This window comes from Maylandia zebra, linkage group LG17, assembly GCF_041146795.1.
Source record: "Maylandia zebra isolate NMK-2024a linkage group LG17, Mzebra_GT3a, whole genome shotgun sequence".
Lineage (NCBI taxonomy): Eukaryota > Metazoa > Chordata > Actinopteri > Cichliformes > Cichlidae > Maylandia > Maylandia zebra.
In genome coordinates, this window is record NC_135183.1 from 30,469,077 (window position 1) to 30,492,996 (window position 23,920).

The following is a 23,920-nucleotide window of genomic DNA, read 5'->3' on the forward strand; positions in this document are numbered from 1 at the left end:
ACTTTGTGTGTCAGGAGAACACAAACGTGTGACCTTTTCAGGCCATGCTGCCACTGAATTTATTTTTAGTCTGGGCGGCCAAGCCAAAAACCAAACACGAAGCCTCACTAATGCACTGGCTGTTACGGGTGTGTGCAGGATCATGTATTTATTTTATAATATATATTTTGTTTCTTATTGCATTCTGTTTTTCAGTTACTTGGAGACTGTTATTGTGAATGATTGTATTAGGTTAATGTTATAAACTTGTGGTTTCAGGGTTTTTTCTGCTTAAAATGGTCCTTTGGAGTTTGTCACATAATCATTGGTCCAGATTTAGTTTGCCAAAGAATCTGTGGTACTCTTTGTAGCACAAGTTCATATATTTTGCTGTTATTTCTGGCCTTCTAATACACCAAAATGTATTTTATGTTTGAATAAATGAAACCCCACTTAGAAAAAAATTGTTTCTTTTGAAAGATCCTGGACATTTTAACAGTTGTGAAGTAGATTTGTTTTGATCACATGTTATGACTATGTATTTAAATTTGAGAATAAACAAATAACTTTGGTTTTTCCTGTTTGTTTCTTTGTCTTCCTCAAAAAATGTAGTTGGTTGGTCACCCATCTCACCAACCAGATTTCATCAACATCTGCAAGTCTGTCCGCTGCCCGCTGAGTTCACCTCAGTCTTCGTTGGAGGCCAGTCCAGCACTTCAAGCTGGACGGAGGAGAGAAGAGTGGGGCCGAGGGCCCAACATTTGTGTTGCGACATAGAACTTCAAATCTCATAGCACAACACACCACAGAGTCTACGCCTACAGGTCCCATGAGTCCACGGGAGAAAGCAGACTTGCCCACCTCAGGTTCTTCAACCAGTCACCTCAGCACCGCAGAGTGCCCCTCGCACAGTGGGGTAAGTATCACACGCACACACACACAATTTGCTGTGGTTGGTTCAGAGCAGTGAGGCGTGATGTGGGTCAGCTGGTTACACTGTAAAAGTATCCCACCAAAACACACACCCTCAAGTTCATAAATAAACAGGTGTTGTTAACAGGAAAGTATAATATAGTGTAACTGATGCTGACCAGTCTGTTGACCTAATAATAAAATAAAAAAACATGAGCTGGAGGATTTTTTTTAAGTTTAATTAAAGAAATGAATGTCAATTTTCTTTTATATTTTATATCAGTTTATTAGCAAAGTGCAAACTCGCTGGGGGCTCTTGTGTACATAAATACAAAGTAGATTTGAAGCACACACACCACACACATCGATTAAAAACAGTAATTGGCACTGAGGGTTAATCACTTGGTCATAGTCTGGCCTCAGTTTGTGTCCTTTGGAGTTTATTGAACGGCATATTTAATTTAACATAAAAAGGCTGCGAGGCTTTTCTTTATTAATGAGCATTATAAAGTTAGAAATGCCAATAACTGTTTAGGAACATTTTGGACCTACTTTGTTGTTAGTTCTGCGAGTGAGCTTTTGTTAGGGAATTATCCTTTAATCATTTAACATTAAACCATTAAAAATAAAACAAATAAAGCACAGTACATAAAACATGAGTTGAAGTAACACATTAACACTCTTCTCAGTGGGAAGTTTCCTGGAGACAGAAAAGTTGTGAAGTATTTTACATAAAGCATATCCAGTACAAAAAGCACAATCTATGCCATTAGCAGTTTGACAAAGCTGTGCGTATAAAACTTCAAATGCAGTCTGCTGCTATACCTGAGCAGCTTAGAAAGAGTTGCTGGAGAATTAAATTTTGCACGTTTTCATCACGAACCTCCTCCTCAGCTTTTCCAACCTCAACTTATTATTGACACCCTCACCACCTTCTAGGCTGCTCAGACTCAATGATGAGTCATTCTGGGGTGTAGTAATTAGCAGTGCATTTTGATGAGGTTGCCTCAGGGACTGCCTGATGTTCACTTTTGGTTCCTCTCTAAAATCTCAAGCAATGTGGATAGTGAATAAGGCCAAAACTCACAGCTCCTGAAATAAGCCTGTTAGTACTATATAGAGTTGTCTTCGTGGAAGGAAAGCAAATGTTACTAAAAATCAGTGTGTTTAGCACCATATGAAGGTAACCTATCACACAAATGTGCCAGACACTCACCCTCAGAGGCACCATTTGTCCTTTTTCAGACTGAACGTGTGTGTGTATACAGTCGGAGCTGCTGTTCTATTGTTCGCTGTGAAAGACGATCAGCAGTGGGACACTGAGCTGAAACACAATAGTATTTGTGTGTCTGCTTGTGTTTGGCCTTTTTACCCGCTGTAACAGAACACAGACACCTGAGACAGCATCGGGGCTCCCTGCCCCAGTCAGCAGGGACACGCTGTGTTAACACCCCACAGGCCACATTTGAATTTTTAAGTGTTTTGCTCAGGTGTTAGCTTCTCTCAGATGTGTTGTTTGTGCTTGTGCGGTTTGGTTTTGGGGGTGGTATTACACTTCCTGTTTTCCGTGAAACTGGAACTTTTTTTTTTTCTTTGTCAGTGTGACCTATATATTTCATATGTTTGATTTACATTTGATTTTATGGTAGGGAGATGATCTCCTGTTCAGAAAAATGTACACGTGTCTGTTTTTCTGATAGTTTTGAACTTGTCCCTGTGGGATTCTGGCATTTGAGTGCTTTCCTGGTCACACCCCTCTGTTGCAGAGCCGAATTTTGAAACAATAGTTTCACATCCCAAAGTCATCAGCCTGCTATCTTTGCATGAACTATGTGTTATAGGGAATTTGGTGCTCATAACTGTTTTAGAAATAGCATAAAAGTTAGAGATTGTCATGAAAGATGCCTGTAAGGGCTAAAAACACAACATCATTAAAGTCAAATTATGGGTCTTTTTACAGGTCATTTAATTTACTGAAAGTAATTAAGATGTTGAAGAATTTAAGGTGGTAATATCTGTTACATGAGTCCAGTCCAGTTTAAAGTTTTTCATAATGGAGATAATGGAAAATAATTTGAGTAGGAATAAGAAAATATCCCACATAGGAACAAAAATATCCGCAGAACCCAATAAACTCAGTCAACATTATGTCCTCTGTTTTGTTTTTTTTGTTTGTTTTTTAAAAAAAAAAAAAGCTGTTTATCCTAAGATAACAAATAATGACAAACTCTCATAACACATGTAGTACACACAGCGCTGAATGAGACACAGCTAAGGAATTTGTTTTCAGTCACGTACACACAACAACGTAAAAGGAAAATGCCAACAGACGAATGACGTCTTCAAACATCCTGACTTCGTCAGGGTGTTTTTTTTAATTTTTTTTTTATTAAACTTTTATCCATCTCAGGTTAATGTAACATCACTTTTTACTTCCTTTTCTTGTACCTGTCATCCACAATCACAGTCATTAAGTAATTCTAGCATCCTTCTTAGTCATTATTCATTAAACCCTCAAACATTGTGGGGAACAAATTAGCACTTACAGTCACCAGTTAGTATATTGGTTATACCTTGCCGGTGCCAGGTTGGGCCTCCTTTTTCCTTCAGATCCACTTTAACTCTTTGTTACACAGATTCAACCAGATGCTGGAAACATTGCTCAGAGATTTTGGTCCATGTTGACACGAAAGCATCACAGTGGCTGCACATCCATGATGTGAATCTTTTCTTCTGCATACTTTGGTTGTAGCCATTTTTCTCTGACCTCTGACATCAATAAGGCATTTTGTCACAGAAACTTCAGTTCACTGGATGTTTTTATCTATTTTAGACCATTTCTGTAAAGCTTAGAGATAATAAATCCCAGTTGATCAGCAGTTTCTGAAATGCCAACAATGTAATTTCGAAGTTTCCCTAAATGTTTCCCTAAATGCCTTAAGTTGCTGCCATTTGATTGGCTGATTGAGTATTTGAACAAAGTGGCCAGTGAGGGTTTTCTATTTTGAAGTAACCCACCAGCATTGTTTGTGAAAATATCAGCAAGAAGGCAAATAAAATCCCCTGCTTTTAAAAATCTCCCAGCTTGGTAAGGCTTTCAGAGCTTCCATTCTTTATCCAGTGAAGCAAGGAAGGAAAAAAACTTGCTTCAAGGTCTTTAACTGTGAACAGCTTGATAAAAATCTAGGACTTTGTTGCTGGACTTGCAAATTCATGCCTACTTGCGTTCATTTGCACAAACAGTTTGTCTTGTGACCACTGGAGGGGTGTGTGTGTGTGTGTGTGTGTTTACCCTTACTGCCCCAAGAGAGCAGCTGTACATGTGTGAGTCACATGTCTGTTGTGCTGTGCAAGGGTTAGCGTGTATAAGTGTGAGCACTTCCCTCCAACACCAGTTCAAGTTCCAACTCTTGTGTCATTGGTCCTCAGAGTTGGACCATGTAGTTTAAAGTTCACTGGAGGATGTTGAACCTCTTTTGCTCACCCCTGACCAAGCTAGAGAAGCTAATCATTCATTACAAACAGTATGTGTATGTAGGTGTGTGTAAGTGCATGTGCGCCATCATTAGTCAGGAGAAAGTCATTAGCCAGGTATACATATAGGGTAGTTAATGAGCCTGAGGGGAGCTGGATATGTTTCTTTTTTTGTGTGTGTGTGTGTGTGTGTGTGTGTGTGTGTGTGTGTGTGTGTGTGTGTGTGTGTGTGTGTGTGTGTGTGTGTGTGTGTGTGTGTGTGTGTGTGTGTGTGTGTGAGGCATTGGGCAATATTGCTGTTTTGGGACTTTTGAGAAAAAGTGCCTCATTTAATCTTGAGCAGACCGATACCTTGAGGGATTTCCTCTTCTTGTGTCTATATATCATCCAAGACCAACTTTTTAGCTCATGCTCAGAGGAAAAGTGTTGCGAGTCTTTCTGCTGTCATGCTCTGACATTCATTTTTCTTTCTTTCTTTTTTTAGGTTTTATTCAGTATCTTAAGAGATCCCAGATACAGCACATTTTGATTCATTTTCACAAACGTTCTTGCAATAAATAACTGTGCAATCCCTTCATCTCTTTGTTTAGTCTTTAAAAAATGTAACACATCCAAAATGAACAACCACTCCCACTTTAATCATGCCATATTATAACAGACTGATAAATTGAAATCACAACAGAATATATAACCTTTTTATTTCACTCTTAAACTACTGCCACGTTAAAAAAAGAATAATTAAAATGGCTTAAGGCAGAACTTCCCAAAGTGTGGGGCTCGCCAAACCAACTTCATTCTAAGCCAAAGACTAGAAAATATGGTGAAGCATATCTTCCCTTTGGTTTCACCTGCACAAGTGCCAAGGTAGGTCTCGCCTGCATAATTGATTTTCCCTGTGTCGGGAGCAGCGCTGGGCTCTCCAAGTCACGACAAACAGTATCCCACAGCTGTTTATGTTGTCAAACCCATTTTGCACAGAGAGGCATTTTTTGAAAAATGTATTGATAGCAATGTTGAATATTATTACACAGGAAAAAAACAACTACAGTAAAATAATCACACCGTGACGCCTCTGCCTTTCTAAATGGAGGGACAGTAACTGCGTGTGTATCTGCAAGCATTTAAAAACTGAAGGTAGAGGCAAAATACTGTTAATCTGACTATCTGCCATTCTGCAATTCATCTCATGTAAACAATAACGTGGCGCACAGCATGACGTGAAAAAAGGCACATACCTTTGACGTTGCGTGACCAACTTTGTATTCCTCGTCCACGCGTAAACGGAAAAAAGGAGTTTTAAAAAATCTCAGTTTTCGGTGATTCAAAACGCCGTTTACATGTGGACGAAACAGCTGCGTTTTCAAAAATGCCCGTGTAGGTGCGGACGTAGCGTAAAAGAGTTAGTAGAGTATTTTATTACTACCTGTAATTTATTGCAGATTACTTGTATTTGCTTAATTGTTTACTAAATGTTTGAGGTGTGAAAGAAACCGCAATGGAGCAAAATATGGGTGTGTGTGGCTGGAGGATGTGTTTGCATGCACGCATCAGAAGGGGGGTGGGGCGCGAACATTTTTCTTATAAAACAAAGGGGGGCCTAGCAAAAAAAGTTTGGGAACCACTGACTTAAGGCATTAAAACAACCCATCACTTAACAAAGCTGGTGAAAGTCAGCGTGCCTGCACTGCACTGATAAGGTTATTTACCTTGTGTGTCAGATACAGATGCATTTTGCTACAATATGAGATAAAAAAAAAAATTTTTTTAAAATGTATATTTGTGGTATTTCTATTTTCAGTAAACACATGTACCAGGCTTAGCTTTGCAAATGTGAACACTGTGTTTGCTGTTTCCGGCTAATCTTTGAGTTTTGGACTGTTGGGCAGGAAGAATGAGCCATATGAATAAGTCCGTTTCAGCTTTGGGCTGCAAGTTGAACATGCTATCAATTCTTTTTAATTCAGTGTTTGGGAAGAGGCTCCCAACTGTCCTTCGGGAATTTGTTTTCCACCCCCCAAAAAATGGAGAGGAGAAGTGTTCAGCTTATACATGACACCAACTGTGACACGTTTACACAAAATACACGTGACTGTGCCAGACGAGCAACGATCTGGGCCTCGCTGACCTCCGGACTGCGTTGTTACTCATACACGATGAGCTGGTGCATGGTGACCTCACCGAGATAAGAATGAATGGTTTTTGGATAGATGGGATCATATCAGTAGACATGCACTCTCTCCTATACAGAGCGAAATCTGACTCTGTAACCTCTGCCATAATACCTTGTTGACAACCATGCAGCTGAGTCACATGTTCAGGCTTTTTCACAGGCGTGTTTATCTCTGAATGTAAGCACAAGTGTGTGAGGGGTAGCCCAGAGTTCCAGGAAAATTGTCCTGCTTCGCTGTGACAGACCACCTCCTGTCCTCTCAGTTTTTAGGTCTGATTACAGCAGCTTCAGCTGAGCAGCTGGCAGCTCGGCTATTTGCGTCGCCTGCTGCTAAACCTCAGCACTGTGGCTGATTTCAAATGAACTGATGTTTCACAAGAAAAGCAAAAAAAAAGTTTCTGTGCCTGCATCACTGGCAGTCGGTCATTTTCAGTTTCTCTGTATTTTTCTTCCTGAGAATATGCGCAGACACCCATAGCTTCCTCTTTGCAATCAGCCTCTTTCATCAGCTTTTACGTGGCAGAGAAAGACGAAAGCTGCTAACTACCAGCTACAGAATACCCATATTAAACCCGCTTCTCACGATCAGAGCAGGAAAGCACTCTGGCAGGATTTAACAGCTGTTTTTGCAGATTTTAATAACAACATCTCTACGGTCGTGTGAAAACAGCCTCCAAAATGTCAGCTTCACACCAGGTAACAGAAACGGCCTTTTCAGTCATTTATTATTTGTAATCAAACCTTTTGTGTAGGGGGAAAAAAAGTTTACTAAGCTAGCATACTGTAGCTCAGAGCAGGAGAGCAGGTTGTCTACTAATCGGAAGGTTCGTGGTTTGATCTCTGGCTGCTCCAGTCTGTATGCAGAATATCCTTGGGCAAGATAGTAACCCAAGTTGCTCTCTAATGCATCCATCGAAGTGTGAATGTGTGGATGTTGGATAGAAAGCACTAGAGCATAGAAAAAGTGCTTGTATTAATGGGTGTGACTAGGAGAACAAGGCATGTTTTATAAAGCAAGTATGTGACTGTGACTTGTCACAGTGCATGTACTATTATTTTTAGCTGGTAGCCATATACTTGAATACTATTCCACTCATGCACATCAAAGAACTTTTTACCTGCTATTGTCTTAACATACTTGGTCTGCAACTTGCAGTTTTCATTTCTGATTATTTTTCAAGAGGCTAATTTTGGTTTATTTAAAAAAAAAAAAAGTGTTAAAAATGAGGTCAATTGTACTAAATCACTATTTTTCTGACAAACACACTAACAGATTATGTCCCACGGTGTTATGTGCGGGCGTTACTTCAGGGCTTCAGCGTTGTCGTACATATAGATTGTTTGGTGAAGTTTTGTTGATAAAACTCAGTCACAAGATTCAGTCTTGTTTTCACATGATGTTAGCATAATTTTATTCTGATATTCACATGGATTCAAATTACAGCAAGACAGGTTAGGCGAGTAGCTTGTTGCTAGGATAAATTATAAATAAACTGTGCGCTTTGCATCCAAAACTAATCGGGGATTTTAGTCTGGTCGTGAGATGACAGTAGTTGTATTGATAACTGCAGTAGATGCTGTGCTGCTTATGTGTCATACACTTTCTACATCAGCGAAGAGCACCACACGTGTCTCAAAAGCCGACGAGGATATAATATCGCAAGAACAGCTACTCGTCCGTCTGTGCATCTGCAACCGAGCATAATCCTGACCTTAGAGGACATGCTGTTGTTCCTGCTGTGCACAGACACGTGTGCACACACAGAGTTACTCAAGAATCTCACAATCCACAACCAGACTGGCAGCACCTGAAGTTAAGGCCACACCTGTATTACTTGCATGCATGGACACACATGAGAGGTTATCCATGAGAGATGCAAAGACCGGAGGGCACACGTGATTGTTTGGCAGTCACCCAGATACCCTCTGCTGACATAGTGCACTAGGTCCTTTGCACATAAGTACACCGAGAATCATCGTTAGGTGAAACAGCAGATTCATGAAAATATTGCCCTCAAGTGTGATGGAAGCTTTTGTCCCTTCCTTGCATTTTTGCGGCCTCTGATTTGTTCTCATGTGTGGTTAAACACTGTGTGCACACAGATTCAAGGAAAAATAAACTTCGGAGACGTTCACTTTCAGTTCCTAAACGGCATGTCATGGTCAGTAGGCACACGTGCACGAGCAGAGACCTTGCTGTTGCAGTGTATTTTGCTGGTGGGTCTTTAAAAACGGGGTTAGTCATGCATTATATATAAAACAGGACTCTCATTCTCCCTCTTTCTGCAACCCACTTGTTCTCGTGTCCCTCTCTGTCTTGCCACTTTTCCCCTAATTTCCTCACTTGGCCTTTTCCTGTTCCTCTGGAGTATTAAAAAGAACAAGAGGGATGCCATTTCTAATCATCTCCTATTAAACATAAATAAATCTGTGGCTTGTTAAGAGGAATAAAAAATAACAATAATCATCAGTGTATGTGTTTTGATGCATGTGTGGCCTTAATACTTATCAGCTTTCCCACCTGAAACCGCACACATCATCGGTGTGTCGGCGAGCGCTTAACTGTGTGCGACTGTTTGTTTGCGTGTCAGTAATGATGAATGACTGTGTATTTATCACAAAGCGCTAGCCATATTAATTCTGCCACAGACTACCCAGCGGTGACAGCTATTGTGTTGGATTGAATTCACACTGTCTGTTTAAGCCTCTATTTATAAATGATAGCTCAGACAAACAGGGACTGCAGCGATTTAATAATAAAATGGCTTTGTTTTCTTTACACAATAGCTTTAATTTTCTTCCTTTTACAGTTTTGTTAATCTGATTTGTTTGTGTATGCAGTCAGATAGGGATGATAAAATGTGTATTTTTACATGCGCGTATTCTCTTATAGTTTTTGTGCACCACATGCTGGGATATGGGACAGTTTAAAAGCTTTGCACGGACTGTCTGAGGAGTTGTCAGTAACAGCGTTAAAGGTAGAACGAAAAGAAAAACGATGGAGCTAAATTCTCGAGTTGTAAATTTATGAATGTAAATAAGTTGTTATGTTTCCTGGTTTGAATAGTGAAGTAGATTAAAGGGAGGTCAGTTTATTTTACATTTTGGCTTATTTTTAAACACTTCATCGTCTTGCTTCAGTAGACTTGTCTCGCGTGCTGACAGCGTATGAATCAGCGCGGCGCCTCAGCTGCACGGGCACAAATCTGCAAGGAGGCTTTCAGCTGTTTGAGTCTGACAGCAGCTGGAAGTGTCGAAACCCTGTTTTTATTTACTTTGTTTGAACTAATATTAGCTTTTATTGCTGGTTTATTCATCTGGATTTTTACTTACCACTACAATATTTTATTATATATTAATAATTATATACCTTGAACTGCAATACTTGCACAAAAGGTGCTATATAAAAAAAATAGTTTTGTTTTTTTTTTTTAACATAGCACATTTAAACACAGTTATGAGTTTGACATTGACTGAAGTGTTGCACATGAAGCCACTCATGTATATAAGATTTGAACAAGTTACAACTTTTAGAAAATAAGAAACTTAAAATATTTAATTAAAAAGCTGTTCACTGGTAAAAAAAAAACAAAAAAACAAACACTCTAATTTGCTACAGTTAGCTTCAGATGAAAGTGGTCTTAAATATCCTCAGTGTATGATCACATTGTACAGTGTGTGCTCTTCCAGTCACTGGTCAGCAGTAGGTTTAAGAAAGGATCTATGATGAGTCTTGTCACTCATGTTGAATGTAATTTGCATGTGAGAGGAGGATTGCACAAGCTTAGATCGATGATAGCTCCCACATGTTTGAACTGGGTAGCATGCAGCCAGAGCAGGTTCATGGTAAAGGTGTCAGAAAACAGCTGGTCCTCTTCGACTAAGTGTGTGTGTGTGTGTGTGTGTGTGTGTTTCTTTGCAGAGCGTCCCAGAGTGCGACGACAAGAAAAGGGTAAGCGAAGAGGATGACAGAGGAAGAAAAGAAGAGGAAACGGAGGAGGAGGAGGAGGATGAGAGGAACGGTGATGAAGGCTTCATGGGAATGACTCCACTCCTGCAAGCACACCACGCCATGGAGAGGATGGAGGAGTTTGTACACAAGGTGCAAAAAACAAAACAAAAAAAAACAACCCAACCCCCCCACACTCACAAACACACTTCAGACCTTCGTCTTAACTTATCTGAAAAGATTGTTGGGGAGCGCTCCACCTTTTAATTCCACCGCCCACTAAATTAGGTACTTCTCCCTTGGGGTATGTTTGCTTTACTGAGGAGGTTTTATAACAACACTCAATAAAGCCACATAGTAAACGACAGCAATAAACCCATAAAAACAGCTACGGTAGAGTTCTGTGTTTGCTTAGTTTTTTTTTATTTTTTTTATCGCTTATACAGAATGTGTTTCAAAAGACGGAGAGTTAAAAAAAAGAGTTCAGTAATTTAGTGCAGTTTAAGAGCATAAAGCTAAAAAAGGCCAGCACTGTTACGCCGCAGGAAGCTCTTCAGATGTGGTTCTTGATACATACAGATGCAAACAGTTATGACACTGTGATGTAAAGACGCGTCACTGTGTCGAAATAAAAATAATCACGCGACTATAAGAATTAGAGTGTGTGCTTTTGAAACAGCACAGCCTGGACGAGTGTCCTGTAGCTAAAAATAGCTGTATGTAAATTGGTGGAGTCAGTATATTTATTTACATAATAGTTGTCATTTGACACTCCTGATCTGCACTCCAGTCCAGTAAACTGCAGCAGTTTTCCATTCATACCAGATCATGATGTAGATGTTTCCTCTTTTTCCCTTATTAACCAATCAGATGTGGGAGGGTCGGTGGCGCGTCATTCCTCACGATGTACTCCCCGATTGGCTGAAGGACAACGACTTCCTGCTTCACGGCCACAGGCCTCCCATGCCTTCGTTTCGCGCCTGCTTCAAGAGCATCTTTAGAATCCACACAGAGACGGGAAACATCTGGACACACCTGCTAGGTAAGACACACACACACACACACGCGCACACACTGAGAGAGTTTTCTAAAACTCAATACTTTTGTGCATCTTTAACTTTCTGTATTCTTCATTTTAACCTTTTTATCCTAATCTTAAATTGTCTCTGCAAAAATGTTGAGGCATGATGAGATGGCAGATGTACTGGAGCACACATGCACACACGCACACACACCACGAGAACAGGATTAGGGTTAACGGCTGGAAATAACAGGAGTGGGATTGTTTTTTCCTGTGTGTATTTCTGAAATATATTACTCCACTCCTTATTTTATTCTTCAGCTAATCTGCATATTTATCCAGACTTCATTAGGTAACAGAGAATCTTGTGCAAACCTGCTAACTTGTTACGTTGCATAAAAACGTGTGTGTCGAAAGCCAAGCGACTGCCGTCAGTAGATGGGTCCAGGAAATCCAGTGTGTTATTTTTCTGCTTGAGTGGAAGAGTTGTAGTTGATCCCAGGTTTTTAAAACTCTTTATTTATCCTTCCTTCTACACCTCTATAAACAAGTTTTGTTCTTCTCTCTGCTGCCACCTTGTGGCGTGTGAGAGTGTGCACCTCGGCGTCATTGTAGTGGAGAAATTGTGAGTCCTGATACTTTTTCATTTTAATATCACTGATATCCATCTTACCCTGTCATCTCATCTCTCTGCAGGCTGTTTGTTTTTCCTCTGTCTGGGCCTGATGTACATGTTCAGACCCAACATGTCTTTTGTGGCTCCGGTCCAAGAGAAGGTGGTGATCGGGATGTTTTTCCTGGGAGCCATCCTCTGCCTTTCATTCTCCTGGCTCTTCCACACAGTCTACTGCCACTCTGAGGGCGTGTCCAGAGTCTTCTCCAAGTAAGAAATGTCTCGGTCTTCATGCTGTATTGGGGACGTCTTTTCTTCAGCAGTAAGCTCACGATGTTGTTGTGTCTCCAGGTTGGACTACAGTGGGATCGCCTTCCTGATCATGGGCTCCTTCGTCCCCTGGTTGTATTATTCCTTCTACTGCTCCCCTCAGCCCTGCTTCATCTACCTGATAGTGGTCTGTGTACTAGGACTGGCTGCCATCACCGTATCACAGTGCGACTTCTTTGCCACTCCGCAGTACAGAGGAGTCAGAGCAGGTAGATTGGGATAAGTGAGGATGGGTTGGGTTTGTGGTCATGTGGCTTCAGGCCTGTTATTTACAATAGAGGACACCATATTCGGTCCATAAACTGCATATTTCGCTGCTAAGGTGTGGCACTAAGTTTTGCCTCAACGTAACCCTGATTGATTTGGTGTAAAAATATTTAAAAATATATAAAAGCATTTTAATTTAAAATAAGGGGCAGCTGGAGTCTATGGCAGCTGTTGTAGCTAAGGAAGCTGGATTACCCATAGAGATCAAACTCAACACTGGTTAAAATCTTTTCAGTAAAAAAAATTAAGATTGGTGTTACTTGCTTGGTTGTCTAATCTAATAATCCATGAGTCAAAAAATCTGTTATTACAGGTTTAAGTTGGTTGACAGTCGATGTTCTTAAAGCGGCCCTTGCTATATCTGCTCACTCGTGTATTCACTTTGTGTCCATTCTTTGTTCAGGCGTGTTTGTGGGCCTTGGTCTGAGTGGTGTGGTTCCCACCCTGCACTTTGTCATCAGTGAGGGTCTGATCAAGGCGACCACCATTGGCCAGATGGGCTGGCTGTTCCTCATGGCCACGCTCTACATCACCGGAGCCTGTCTGTACGCCGCCCGAATCCCCGAGAGGTTCTTCCCCGGCAAGTGTGACATCTGGGTGAGTGTCTGTCGCCGGTAAGGAAACATGTTTGGATTAGAAACTCTTCACCGTGATTCTTATGTCCTGCTGTTCCCTCCGCAGTTTCACTCCCATCAGTTGTTCCACATCTTGGTGGTCGCCGGGGCTTTCGTTCACTTCCACGGCGTCTCCAACCTGCAGGAGTTTCGCTTCACGGCAGGAGGAGGCTGCACTGAGGATGGCAATCTCTAACACACATACAAACATACACTGACCCTTTCATCATTTACTGACACAGTGAAAACTGTGTCAGGCACTGGTTCTTACATCCACAGATATACACGAACAGACACATACACACTCACTTCACCCCCAAACTGAAGACCGAAGTGGCTTGTCCTTCTCATAGGACGCGATTAAATCCAACTCTGTCTGCCTGTCTGTCCCCATTTCCTCTGGCTCCGTTTGCTTTGACTATAAAACCACTTCTGTGACAGCGTGTTTTATAAAAGCAGTTTCTGAGACTCTTTCCAGGAAGTAATCCTTTTGTCCGGGAGGATACCAGACATTCAAACCTCCCTACGTTCTCTTCTTGGATTAATGGTTTGGTTTCCAGCAGAAGCGTGATTCATGCTTTAAAAAGGAAAAAAAACCAAACATTTTTTTTTTGTTTTGGTTTTTTTTTTTTACTACTTTTTTTTCTTTTTTGCTGAATGCTGTTTTCCAAGTTGCCTCTTTAGAGGATGCAAACAAATGAAAGTATGGGGGGGGGGAAAAGAATTGAGTGCAAAATTGATTCTTTCTCTCATTGTGAAGCTTTGCAAATGCGGACAAAAGGGTTAATAGTCACTTTTAAAATTTAAAAAACAACAAAAACCAAACAAAAATAACAACTTTTCCATGTAAATAAGATTTCTAAACTTTGGGTTATAGATTTGTAAGAAATATATATTTAAAAAATGACAAAAAATGATTGCAAGAATAAATATGATAGATGGTAAACCAATTAGAGCCGAGGGGGAGAGGTGTCAATTCTACACTTGTTCCAGTGTTCGGTGGGAGGCGCTTCAAGTAACTTTTTTTTGTGTAAGGACACAAGGTGGGGGAGGTTTTAGAGAAAATTTATTGGCACAACATCCAAATCCTATCAAAACATAGTACGCCGTCTCCAGTGGCGACACGGGAGTCACTTACAGGCGTGAAAACCTTACAAACGGCGAGCAACACAGATTTCGTCTTAACATCAAAAACTATGATTATATATTTATGAGTTATCTAAATATGTAGCATCTTCTTTCTCTGATTGAATTCAACCTAAAGCTTATTTTTGCTCCACCACTATATGTTTATTTTTTCTAATATTTCCTTAAATGATTTATTGAAACGCATAAATGATACTTTTCACAATATTTTTGTAAACACGGCCCCAGAATTAGATAAACTGGAATCATTAGTTTCTGCTCCTCCTACATGATTCTTGATGAGATTCATGTCCACAGACCACAAATATTTAAAACTAAAATTAAAACAATTTTCTTTCTTTCTTTTCTTTTTTTTGGATTGCATTTTCATTTGTTCACTGCTGTTATTGCATTTCAAGCTTTAATTTTACGTGTTTCTTTTCTTTCGTTTGCTTCGTTGTTTCGTTTCGTTTGGCGAGGGCCAAAACGTTCCTCCCTCCAAACGTTCCGACTTAAAGGGCTCATGATTAATTAACACGAGATGAACTTTCAAGTTTATACCAAAATCTTACAACTTGCACAATAAAACACTTCTGAGCTTGTGTTTCTGGGGATGTGTAAACTTTTTAGGTGTGCAAGTAAAATGAAAGTTGATCGATCGTCTTTGCATCGCAAGAAGAATTTTTTGTTTTCATCTCCATTTTTTTTCTTTTCTCTAGTTTATATTAAATTATTTCTCTCGGGGAGGGCATACTGTCTGAAGCACACAGTTCGCTCTGGTGGTGTTTGATTGCAATAGACCTTTATATCTGCTGTATTGTTCTAATAAAAAGGTTTTTGAAGCAGTCACTTTGTTTTGGAAGTGTTATTATATACACAACACTGAGATTGCATCACATAATCTCCTTGTTTTCTGTGTTAGTTAACACTTTACTTAAGCTGCAGCTGAGTTCCAAGTTTTAAAATATTAGGTTGTAGATGATTTACAATCCTTCTTCTACCCACACTTGGGTGTTGGGTATGAAAGATTCCATACATGTCAATACAAAGTAACTGCTCATGTAACCCTCTGCTCTGGGGTTCCTTGTCTAGTGGCATTCAACAACGTCCTATCACCTGATGCAGGCTTTGCTGACACCTTACTGGATAGAGATGCCAGCATGTGGGAATTGAACTTGAGACACCGTCTCCAGAGGCGTGTAGTTGTACCACTATGCTATCCAGCTTGCTCAGACAGAAAACCTGCAGTTGCAAATTTTTTCTTATTGATAATTTTCCTTATTTTTTTTTAATTTAATGTGTGTTTAAAATGCATTTTAAGTATAAAAGTGCAAAAGTCTTGATGGATCCATCATTTCTCTATATTTTGTTAGGAAAATAGGAAATGGGTGCTGTGATTTCTTGAAATGTGCAAAAATGGAATTGACAAGCTTGAAGGTGAATATTTGGTATGAGCACCTTTATTCTTCAACACCGTCTGAACTCTTAGGCAGTTTTTTTTCCTTGTAATTTCTTTAAGAGTCTGGAAACATTCAGAGATGACTGATCTGTTTGATTAGATATTTTTGCTGTAAGAAGCAGTTGATCAAGTGCAACTATAAATATTTAAACAACTGAAGGAAAAGGATAACACAAACAGTTAACAAAAGAATAAAGGATTTAACATCCATTTTTTTTAATTATTCATATAAAAACAGATCTTATTGAAAGACCAGTTCACAAGAAAAACCAGTAAATAGACTTTTGGAAAACAGCATCATAACACAGTCCTTTCCTCAGATTCACTATCATATACGTGATTCAAAAGTCTCGTTGCTAAAAAACAAAAACAGTCGAGCATGCCTTTTCTAAAGAGGTGAGGAACAAACATCCTGTACAAATAAATGATGAAAGAACAAAAAGGAAATATTCTTAAAACCAGAACGCTATAAATACATTCTTTAACCAGAAGAGACAAACAAATACAGTTAAATTAAAAGCACTTTGGTCTTCCTCCTCAAACACACTGAAGATGATTATGCTCGCATTTTTATGAATGAAGCTTGTTCCAGTGAACCGAGGCAACCATTTGTTTCTTTTCCGTGGGCATCATTACTTCACGTACCGTTTCGGATTTAATTCACACAAATCATCAGTACACACGCTGAACTAGCATTCGCTATAACACCAGACACACACAAACTGTATCACACAGAGTGATGTAAAAAATATTGTTGATACAAAGTAACTTTTCTTCCATTGAGAACGTGTTTTTAAAGTGCATGTCTTTGTTCACACACAAGAAAGACTTCACTGAAGTGTCGTGTACACCAACGTCTAAAGGAGCTCCGAGCGTTCAACAGCATTTTATGTGAAGTCCTGTCAGTTTATAAAATATCTGAGTTGATTGTGATTGCCTTTATTTAGGGTTCAGTTTTATTATTTGAATGAACTTCTAATTGAGATTTGACCTGGTGGAGTGAAGAGAGAGGCAGAGATCTCCAGTACGAGTTTCCGTTTCATTTATCCAACATTTTGCTTTTTGGGGATTGTCTCCTTCATGCTAGGACAGCTGAAACTGTTTGATCTGGGACTGGGAGTCGATAATGAAACCATCTGCTATGCAGGTGCGCTGCTTAACGAGCTGTTGGACACATTACATTTTGGCAACCTATTTTTATGCTGTTATATGACGTATCCAGAGAAGTTGCAGTTATCAGTTCACATTTTAACATTAAAACTTCAGTTTGAGATTTACCAAAAATCTTTGTCGGTCCAGTCATCTGTGTATTTAAAGGGCATCCACACAGGAAGCAGCTAGTGGTGGGGCCCAAGGTAAGCTTTCCTCAACTTAGAGATGAATTGATACTGGCTGTTGTTAATCGACACGTTAGCGGGTTGAAGATACATTAGAGCAGATGTGGGCATTATCTGACCATTGGTGGCCCATGATAATTAAAAAATTTTTTTACTCATGTGTGTGCAACTAAATACAGTGGTAATAAAATTATGTTTTATGAGATGTGGCTGTTTATCATTGTCTAAATATGAACTTAAGTCCGAGGTAAAGCTGTGTGGTCATTTGGTATGTTTGAATCGCTATTACAAGACTAATCATAAAGAGAAATACATTAAATGACTGAAATGAACCCAGACCTGAAAGTGGTATTTCTGTCAGTTATTTTTTGTTGATGTTGCAACTAAAATGGTTTGTTCTACTTTCAGAGGAGCGTGAGACTGAAGATGGTGACATAGCTACCACACAGCTGCCAGGTGGCTCAGTCTGGGCAAAGTGTTAAAATAAATATCAGATACTGAATCTGACTTTAATGCACTTGTTTAGGCCCAAAACCGACTGGATCTCTCTCACTGAACAAGAAACAAGAACTGAAAAGCTCCATTAAACTACCAGCAAAGTAGCAGTAGCACTTTGTATAACTTTAGACTTATTTTCAGTTTTGGGGAATGTTGAAATCAAACAACAATAAAATGTTGGCCTACTATCCCCAGTTCACATTTTTATTGCCTAATTGTAACATCTACTCTTATCAGTTGCAGCTTAAAGAGAGAAAATACTGAGCAGACTTGAGTTCAGCTTATTGGTGCAGCCCTCCACGACAGTGTTTCTCATGTGGCCCTTTGGGAAATAAAGCACACGTGGCTTTGCGTGTGTTCTGAACAAAGAAAGCTGACGGGTGACACCGTCGAGCCGTTTGAAACCAGTTTACCTGCAAATTTCATGGACACAGTAGATGCTGTGTCAGCTCTCTGAGGGAAGTGTTACCATCTACTCGCGTATTGCTGGAAATGCTCCTGAAACCACTGATGGGGCTCGTAATATTAAACTGGAGCAAAAATTGAAAGGTCTTGCTTCAGGTCACGCCGTCTAATAGTGAAGAATAACTGTAGACATGTTCAGTCTTCTTTCTGTTCACACGTGTCACTTTTCTCCCTTTTGGTTTTGGTAAATGTCATCTGCTCTCTAGTTTTGTTTTGCTTTTAAATACCTGGAGAATGGAACTGTTAACTTCCCTTAAGAGATATTTGCATGTGGCCTGAGTGTGAACAGGTGCAAGACACCAGCAATGTTTTTAACCAAACCAGTTAGCAGCTTGATCTAAAGGTGTCCGTGTGGAGCGTTTATCTATCTTAAAGAACATGTTACACCTTCAGTATTTGTTTGTAATAAAATTAAAAAATGTTTGACGAACTCAGTTTGTTTGAATAAAACCACTGGACTAACGTTTGCTTTTTTAAAATCTGTTTTGTTTTGAAACTCAACATATAAATAACATTCAGTTTAAGCAAAAAAAAAAAAGGGAAAAAATACAATAAAATATTTTTGCCTGCAAATGAGTTAAAATGAAAAGCTGCAGATCGAGCTGAGAACCTCAACCATCACTTAATAATAATTTATGTTCACACAGCGTTCCCCCTACCAACAACTCAGGGGGGGCGAGAGGGAAAAAAAGCACACTACTGTGTTTTTGTTTGTGAAGTGAAGATAACGTTACTCCTGTTGAAGCCAACTTCATGTGTGTAAATGCAAAAAGCATCCCAACAAGTCTTGATCCGTCTAAAACGACAGGGGAGATTTGCTTTAGAGCAGGGGGGAGGAAAAAACAAACAAGCGAGAAGTCTCCCCTCCAAAGCGGTAACCTAGGGGAAACACTCATAACACTTTTGTTGACAGGTAAAAACCGAACTTTGTGTCACAAAACACAAAAACATGAAAGAAACTAGAATTCAAATAAAGCCTAGGTATAAACACTGAATGGGTAAATAAATAGTCTGTGAATTGCACAAAGTGGAAACGTTGAAGGTCAAAGCACTCTGATATGTCGAGGCTGAGGCTCGGTCTCTCGGTGGGTCGGGCCAGTCGGACGAGCGTTCAGCCAGTCAGTGAGAGTGAAGTGTTGACGCCGTTTCTCAGTCCACTGTCATGATTTGATCTTCCACAGCTGTGAACGGGAACAAACGAACACACGTCAGACACTCGAATCGGAGAATTCAGCCAATGAGCAGCTACAGTTTAACAACAAAACGCAGGAAAGGTATCAAAGGTAAAATCAACAGTGCTGCAGGAGGAGCCAGATTAGGTGTCAGCTTATTAGACATTTGGTCTACTTCGTTTATATCTCTGCTAAATACTGGAAACTGTACCCAATAGTATGAAGCCAGGTAAATCCATTTTATTTAAATCTGCCTCGATCACCACGGTAACTTACAGTAGTGTGCAAAAGTCTTCATTTTTTATAGTTTGCTGGGGAAATGGGTGGAACAGTTTATTGAAATGTGCAAACATACATGGAAATACGGAAAACAGGCAAAGGCAAAAACAGAGTTTCTATAATTCTAATGAGCTTGAAAGTCTACATTTGCACACATTTATTCCTCAACACAACCTGAACTCTCTTAGGCAGCTTTCTTCTAATTTCTTTAAGCGGTGTCCAGGAATAGTTCTCCATGTTTCTCGAAGGACATTCGAAGCTCTTCTTTGGATGTTGACAGCATTTTGTTTTGTTCTCTGTCAAGTTGGGTTCATATCAAACTGTGTTATCTTTATCATTTTTGTAGATTCAGCTAAAGTGTTTTTCCAACATGGCGAAACACTTTTGCACAGTACTGTACGCCCTGCTAATACTGAGCTGGACCTTTTCTGTTGAAGGAAAACATTTTGCAAAAGAAACCTGGATCAGCTGTGTCTCACGAGTATCACAGGAGGCTGTGAAGTTACAGCAGTGAAAAATGCAAAAATGCATGATCACAGGAACTTTTCGTGCATTCAGCTGGCCATGCACATGTTTTCATGCCTAATCGTAATCTGCAACCACAGCTAATATATAACACAGAATAGAAAAGAGTAATTTTGCTTTAATTTGGGTAGAAACTAACATGATTTCAACATCTGTCATTAGGTTTAGAGACACGGTCAGTCCTGAATGCACCAGTGTTTAAATCCATCAGCTCTAATATGCTAGAATATGTGACAGACAAATGGCAGCACTAAGAGCCACTGAAAAAACAAATATTAAGTTATGAATTCACATTTTCTACAACACAGATCTCTTATTTGCAGCATCATTGGCTTTTACAATTAGAATTTTTATAGCCTGTCTTTTGTGAATATCTGTCACCTGTTTCCGTGATAATATCTCTAAAGTAGGCAGCAATTAATCCATTTTTGTGAGGAAGACGAGTGAAATCACACGCCAAGCACCCCCTGTTACACGAGCTCGTCCTGAGCTGCCTCAATCAGAAACGCTGCTGTGACACCCGTCATCTCTGCCTGGATTTCAGGTTTTTGTTGAACCAGCTAATGCAAAGAAAGCCTGTCTACGACTGCCTTTGATTTTAAATTAGTGCTCATCTGCTCCCTCATAGGTCAGAATTCAGCACACGTACTTCTCCATCACAAACTCATCTTCCAGGGATTTGATTTACACTGCAAGATTATGACGTGTTTTAACCCAACAAATCTTGAAAATTCATTTTTGGTGCTAAAAAAGGATTTTCAGTCCACATTGTCTGTTTTGCACCTTTACTGTTTTACTTCCTCAAAGGACAGAGGTTTTTTTTTGGGGGGGGGGGGGGGGGGGGGGTTTCCACCACAGGACAGACGTGAACAGATACATGTGACTAAAGAGCGTTCACGCATAAAATTACCTTCAGGTTAAATCCTAACAGGTCAGATATGACTCCCGACACAGCAGACAGGATGACCACCTGGGTGATGTTGTAGAGCAGAGGGTTCATCGTCAAACCGTACAACCTGAACGGAGTATCCAACTCCTGGAGAAAAGGAAAAGAAAAAAAAAAAAAGAGTCAGATTGTAAAAGCAGGGGCAGTTGGTGCCAGATGACCAACAAGAAAGGATATTGAGACAGTGTGTGTACCTTGAGTAGTTTGGTTGCCAGTTTTAAAACATTGTTGACCAGTGTCAGCTCCTCCTTCTTGTTTGGCTTCTTCTCCATCTTCAGATACAGGTTAATCTGTGAGAAACGCAGTGGATCAGGGTCAGAGTTTGGACACGACACTGATCATACTTGTATATTGTGTGTGTGTGTGTGTGTGTGTGTACCTGTTCAGTGAGCAGGATGGAGGTGTTGCTATACTTCTTGCTGGTCTCCGAGCCCAGAGTGACGAACCGGAGCAGGAACAGAGTCAGACTGGAGCACCAGATCACCAGCTCCCAGTTATAGTGACAGTCCAGGAACGTTTCATGGACATGGAGCAACTGGAGGAAGAGAGATAAACACACTGTTCAGTTTCTAAAACCAAAAATAAAACAGACTTGCTGATACTGTAATTACATTTTTTTTAATGTATATGAAACGCCACATTTGTAACAAGCTGCAGTGTCTTTCAACTCATTTTCCCTTTTTTTTACAGCACAAGTACTGTAAATGTCCCAAAATAATTATTCTGAAGGTCGATGCATTCACATATTTGCTCTTTATCAGTTTTACTTGAGCTGACTGTTCTGCTAATTGTATGACTGACCCCTGGTGGCAGAAACTGTGCAACACATGTAAGACTCGTCTGCATCATGTGCAGGTTTAGGCTCTGCAGCCAATAAAAACTTGTTTTACTGGCTAATGTGGAAAAAGCTGTTATGTAACATCTTGAGGCCTCACAGCTTTTCAGGTAAAGATAAAATCTTTTTGATTACAACATCTTTAAAGTGACTATAACGGGCACAGCCGGATTACCCTGCAGTGCTATCTGCTTGATCACTTTTATAAACAGAGCTGATGATGTCAAACACTCCTTCAGTTCCTAAGTGCAAACGAGCATGGCGGCGCCACTGAAAGTTAAAACACTAATTCTTTCAGTGCCAAAAAACAAACAAACAGTGAAAAGTAAAATAGCAGCAAAGTTTAGTGGGTTAGTGAAACTGGGCTACATGATATATACTGATGAGCTACCTGGTGGGTAGCTATAGTGTGATTAGGCTTATGCAGGCTGTTTTTTCCCCGGAAGTTCACATGAGGGTCCAGACTTCCCATGGACGAGAGGATTCTACACTTTGAATAGCAAGAATTGATGGTGCATAGTAGTTGCAAGCTGCTTTGATGAGACATATAGTCTCAGTCTCAGGAAGTGTGCTTCAGGTTACGCTGTAGAGCTGCAGGGGGGTTTGTGATTACGACGTAGCTACAGTGCAGGTGTCCTGCTGAAGCATAAATTCCTAGTTAGAAGGGATTTTTTTTCCCTTGAAGTGTTGAAATAATTAGTACCCAGGTCACTGTGAGTCCATGAGCTGTAGTTTAGAGTTTTTAAAAAAAAAAGTAGATTAAAGACAACTAACCGAAGAATGACAATTTAATATACTCTGAGAACCGTGTAGAGGAATCTTCCCATTGAACTTTTTGTGATTTCCTGCCTCTTTGGAGCAAAAAGAGCCCATACAAACACATGAGATATCAGTGAAAAACCCACGATGTTCTCTATTTAGTACATCAGGACTTGGTCAAAAGATAGACAGGGGTGCACATAAGTGGTCTGCAGGTGCGCATTCGCTGTCAAAATAAAAGACGTGCACCAGATAAGAAGTTGCAACGCGCGTTTGCGTACATACGATTTTCTGAAGGAGGACAGACATTTGTTTAGAACTCTTAAAGATGTCGAAGAAGCGAGCTCCTTTAAGCAATTACTTTGGTGTTCCTCCACCTCCAAAGAAATGTCAGAAGGAGTCCAAACCTCAAAAGAAGCGCGTATTCTCAGAAAAGTGGTTTCAGGAGGTGAGCTGGCTGCAAACAAATGATGAACGCACAGAGATGTGGTGCAGAATGTGCCGTGAAAATCCCACTCTAGCTGACAAAAACAGTGCCTTTTATATGTACGCAAACGCGCGTTGCAACTTCTTATCTGGTGCGCGTCTTTTATTTTGACAGCGAATGCACACCTGTGGACCACTTATGTGCACCCCTGGATATAGACCAAAAACAAATGTCCATCACAGAGGACATAAATGAATCGGCTGGTTCTCATTTTAGGAGACTTGAGTATTTAAAAAAACATAAACAAAAGAAAAAAACCTGCAGAAAGTTGAAAGGGCAAGAGCAACACTTTTTGTAACATTTCTCTCCATGATTTATCCACTTTGTAACTTAAAACAAAAACTTGTATATTTTGCTGATTTGACACCTTCAGAAGTTACCTGAGCACAACAGATGAAGACGACTGACAACGTGAGCAGGAAAGCAGACGATACAATGACATCCACCGAACGCTGAGGACCCCGTCTCTGCAAATGCAACAGTTTCTCCATTTGTGTCTTTACTTAACATTTAATTTTTTCCAGTTGTACATTTAAGACTTTTACTTTTGTACCTTGAGGTAGGAGCGTAGCGACAGCCACATCTTGATGTTCTGAACTTTCTTCAGCCTAAAATGTGGGACCTCAGACTTCCTCGCTCTGCGGGCCGAAGTCAGGTGACCAAAAAGTTTGGCAAACAGAAGTCTCTGAAACATCGACGTGATT

At 40.1% G+C, this 23,920-nt stretch overlaps 2 protein-coding genes across 5 annotated transcripts in view; one reads left to right on the forward strand and one right to left on the reverse strand.

Moving 5' to 3' along the window:
* adipor2 (adiponectin receptor 2) overlaps positions 1-15,300 on the forward strand; it is a 28,064-nt gene extending 12,764 nt beyond the window's left edge. The window contains exons 2-8 of the mRNA XM_004548193.6: positions 592-895; positions 10,458-10,637; positions 11,355-11,526; positions 12,202-12,388; positions 12,470-12,657; positions 13,119-13,312; positions 13,397-15,300. Coding sequence (XP_004548250.1) covers positions 809-895; positions 10,458-10,637; positions 11,355-11,526; positions 12,202-12,388; positions 12,470-12,657; positions 13,119-13,312; positions 13,397-13,525 — 1,137 coding nt within the window. The 5' untranslated portion in view covers positions 592-808 and the 3' untranslated portion in view covers positions 13,526-15,300. The remainder of the gene's footprint in view (positions 1-591; positions 896-10,457; positions 10,638-11,354; positions 11,527-12,201; positions 12,389-12,469; positions 12,658-13,118; positions 13,313-13,396) is intronic.
* A 585-nt stretch (positions 15,301-15,885) lies between these two features.
* LOC101479985 (protein PHTF2) overlaps positions 15,886-23,920 on the reverse strand; it is a 58,547-nt gene continuing 50,512 nt past the window's right edge. For all 4 annotated transcript variants that reach the window (XM_014409601.4, XM_014409603.4, XM_014409600.4 and 1 more), the window contains 6 exons: positions 23,770-23,901; positions 23,597-23,683; positions 21,515-21,670; positions 21,330-21,425; positions 21,100-21,225; positions 15,886-19,394 (listed from right to left, as the gene is read on the reverse strand). In XM_014409601.4, the coding sequence (XP_014265087.2) occupies positions 19,374-19,394; positions 21,100-21,225; positions 21,330-21,425; positions 21,515-21,670; positions 23,597-23,683; positions 23,770-23,901 (618 nt within the window). In that variant the 3' untranslated portion in view covers positions 15,886-19,373. The remainder of the gene's footprint in view (positions 19,395-21,099; positions 21,226-21,329; positions 21,426-21,514; positions 21,671-23,596; positions 23,684-23,769; positions 23,902-23,920) is intronic.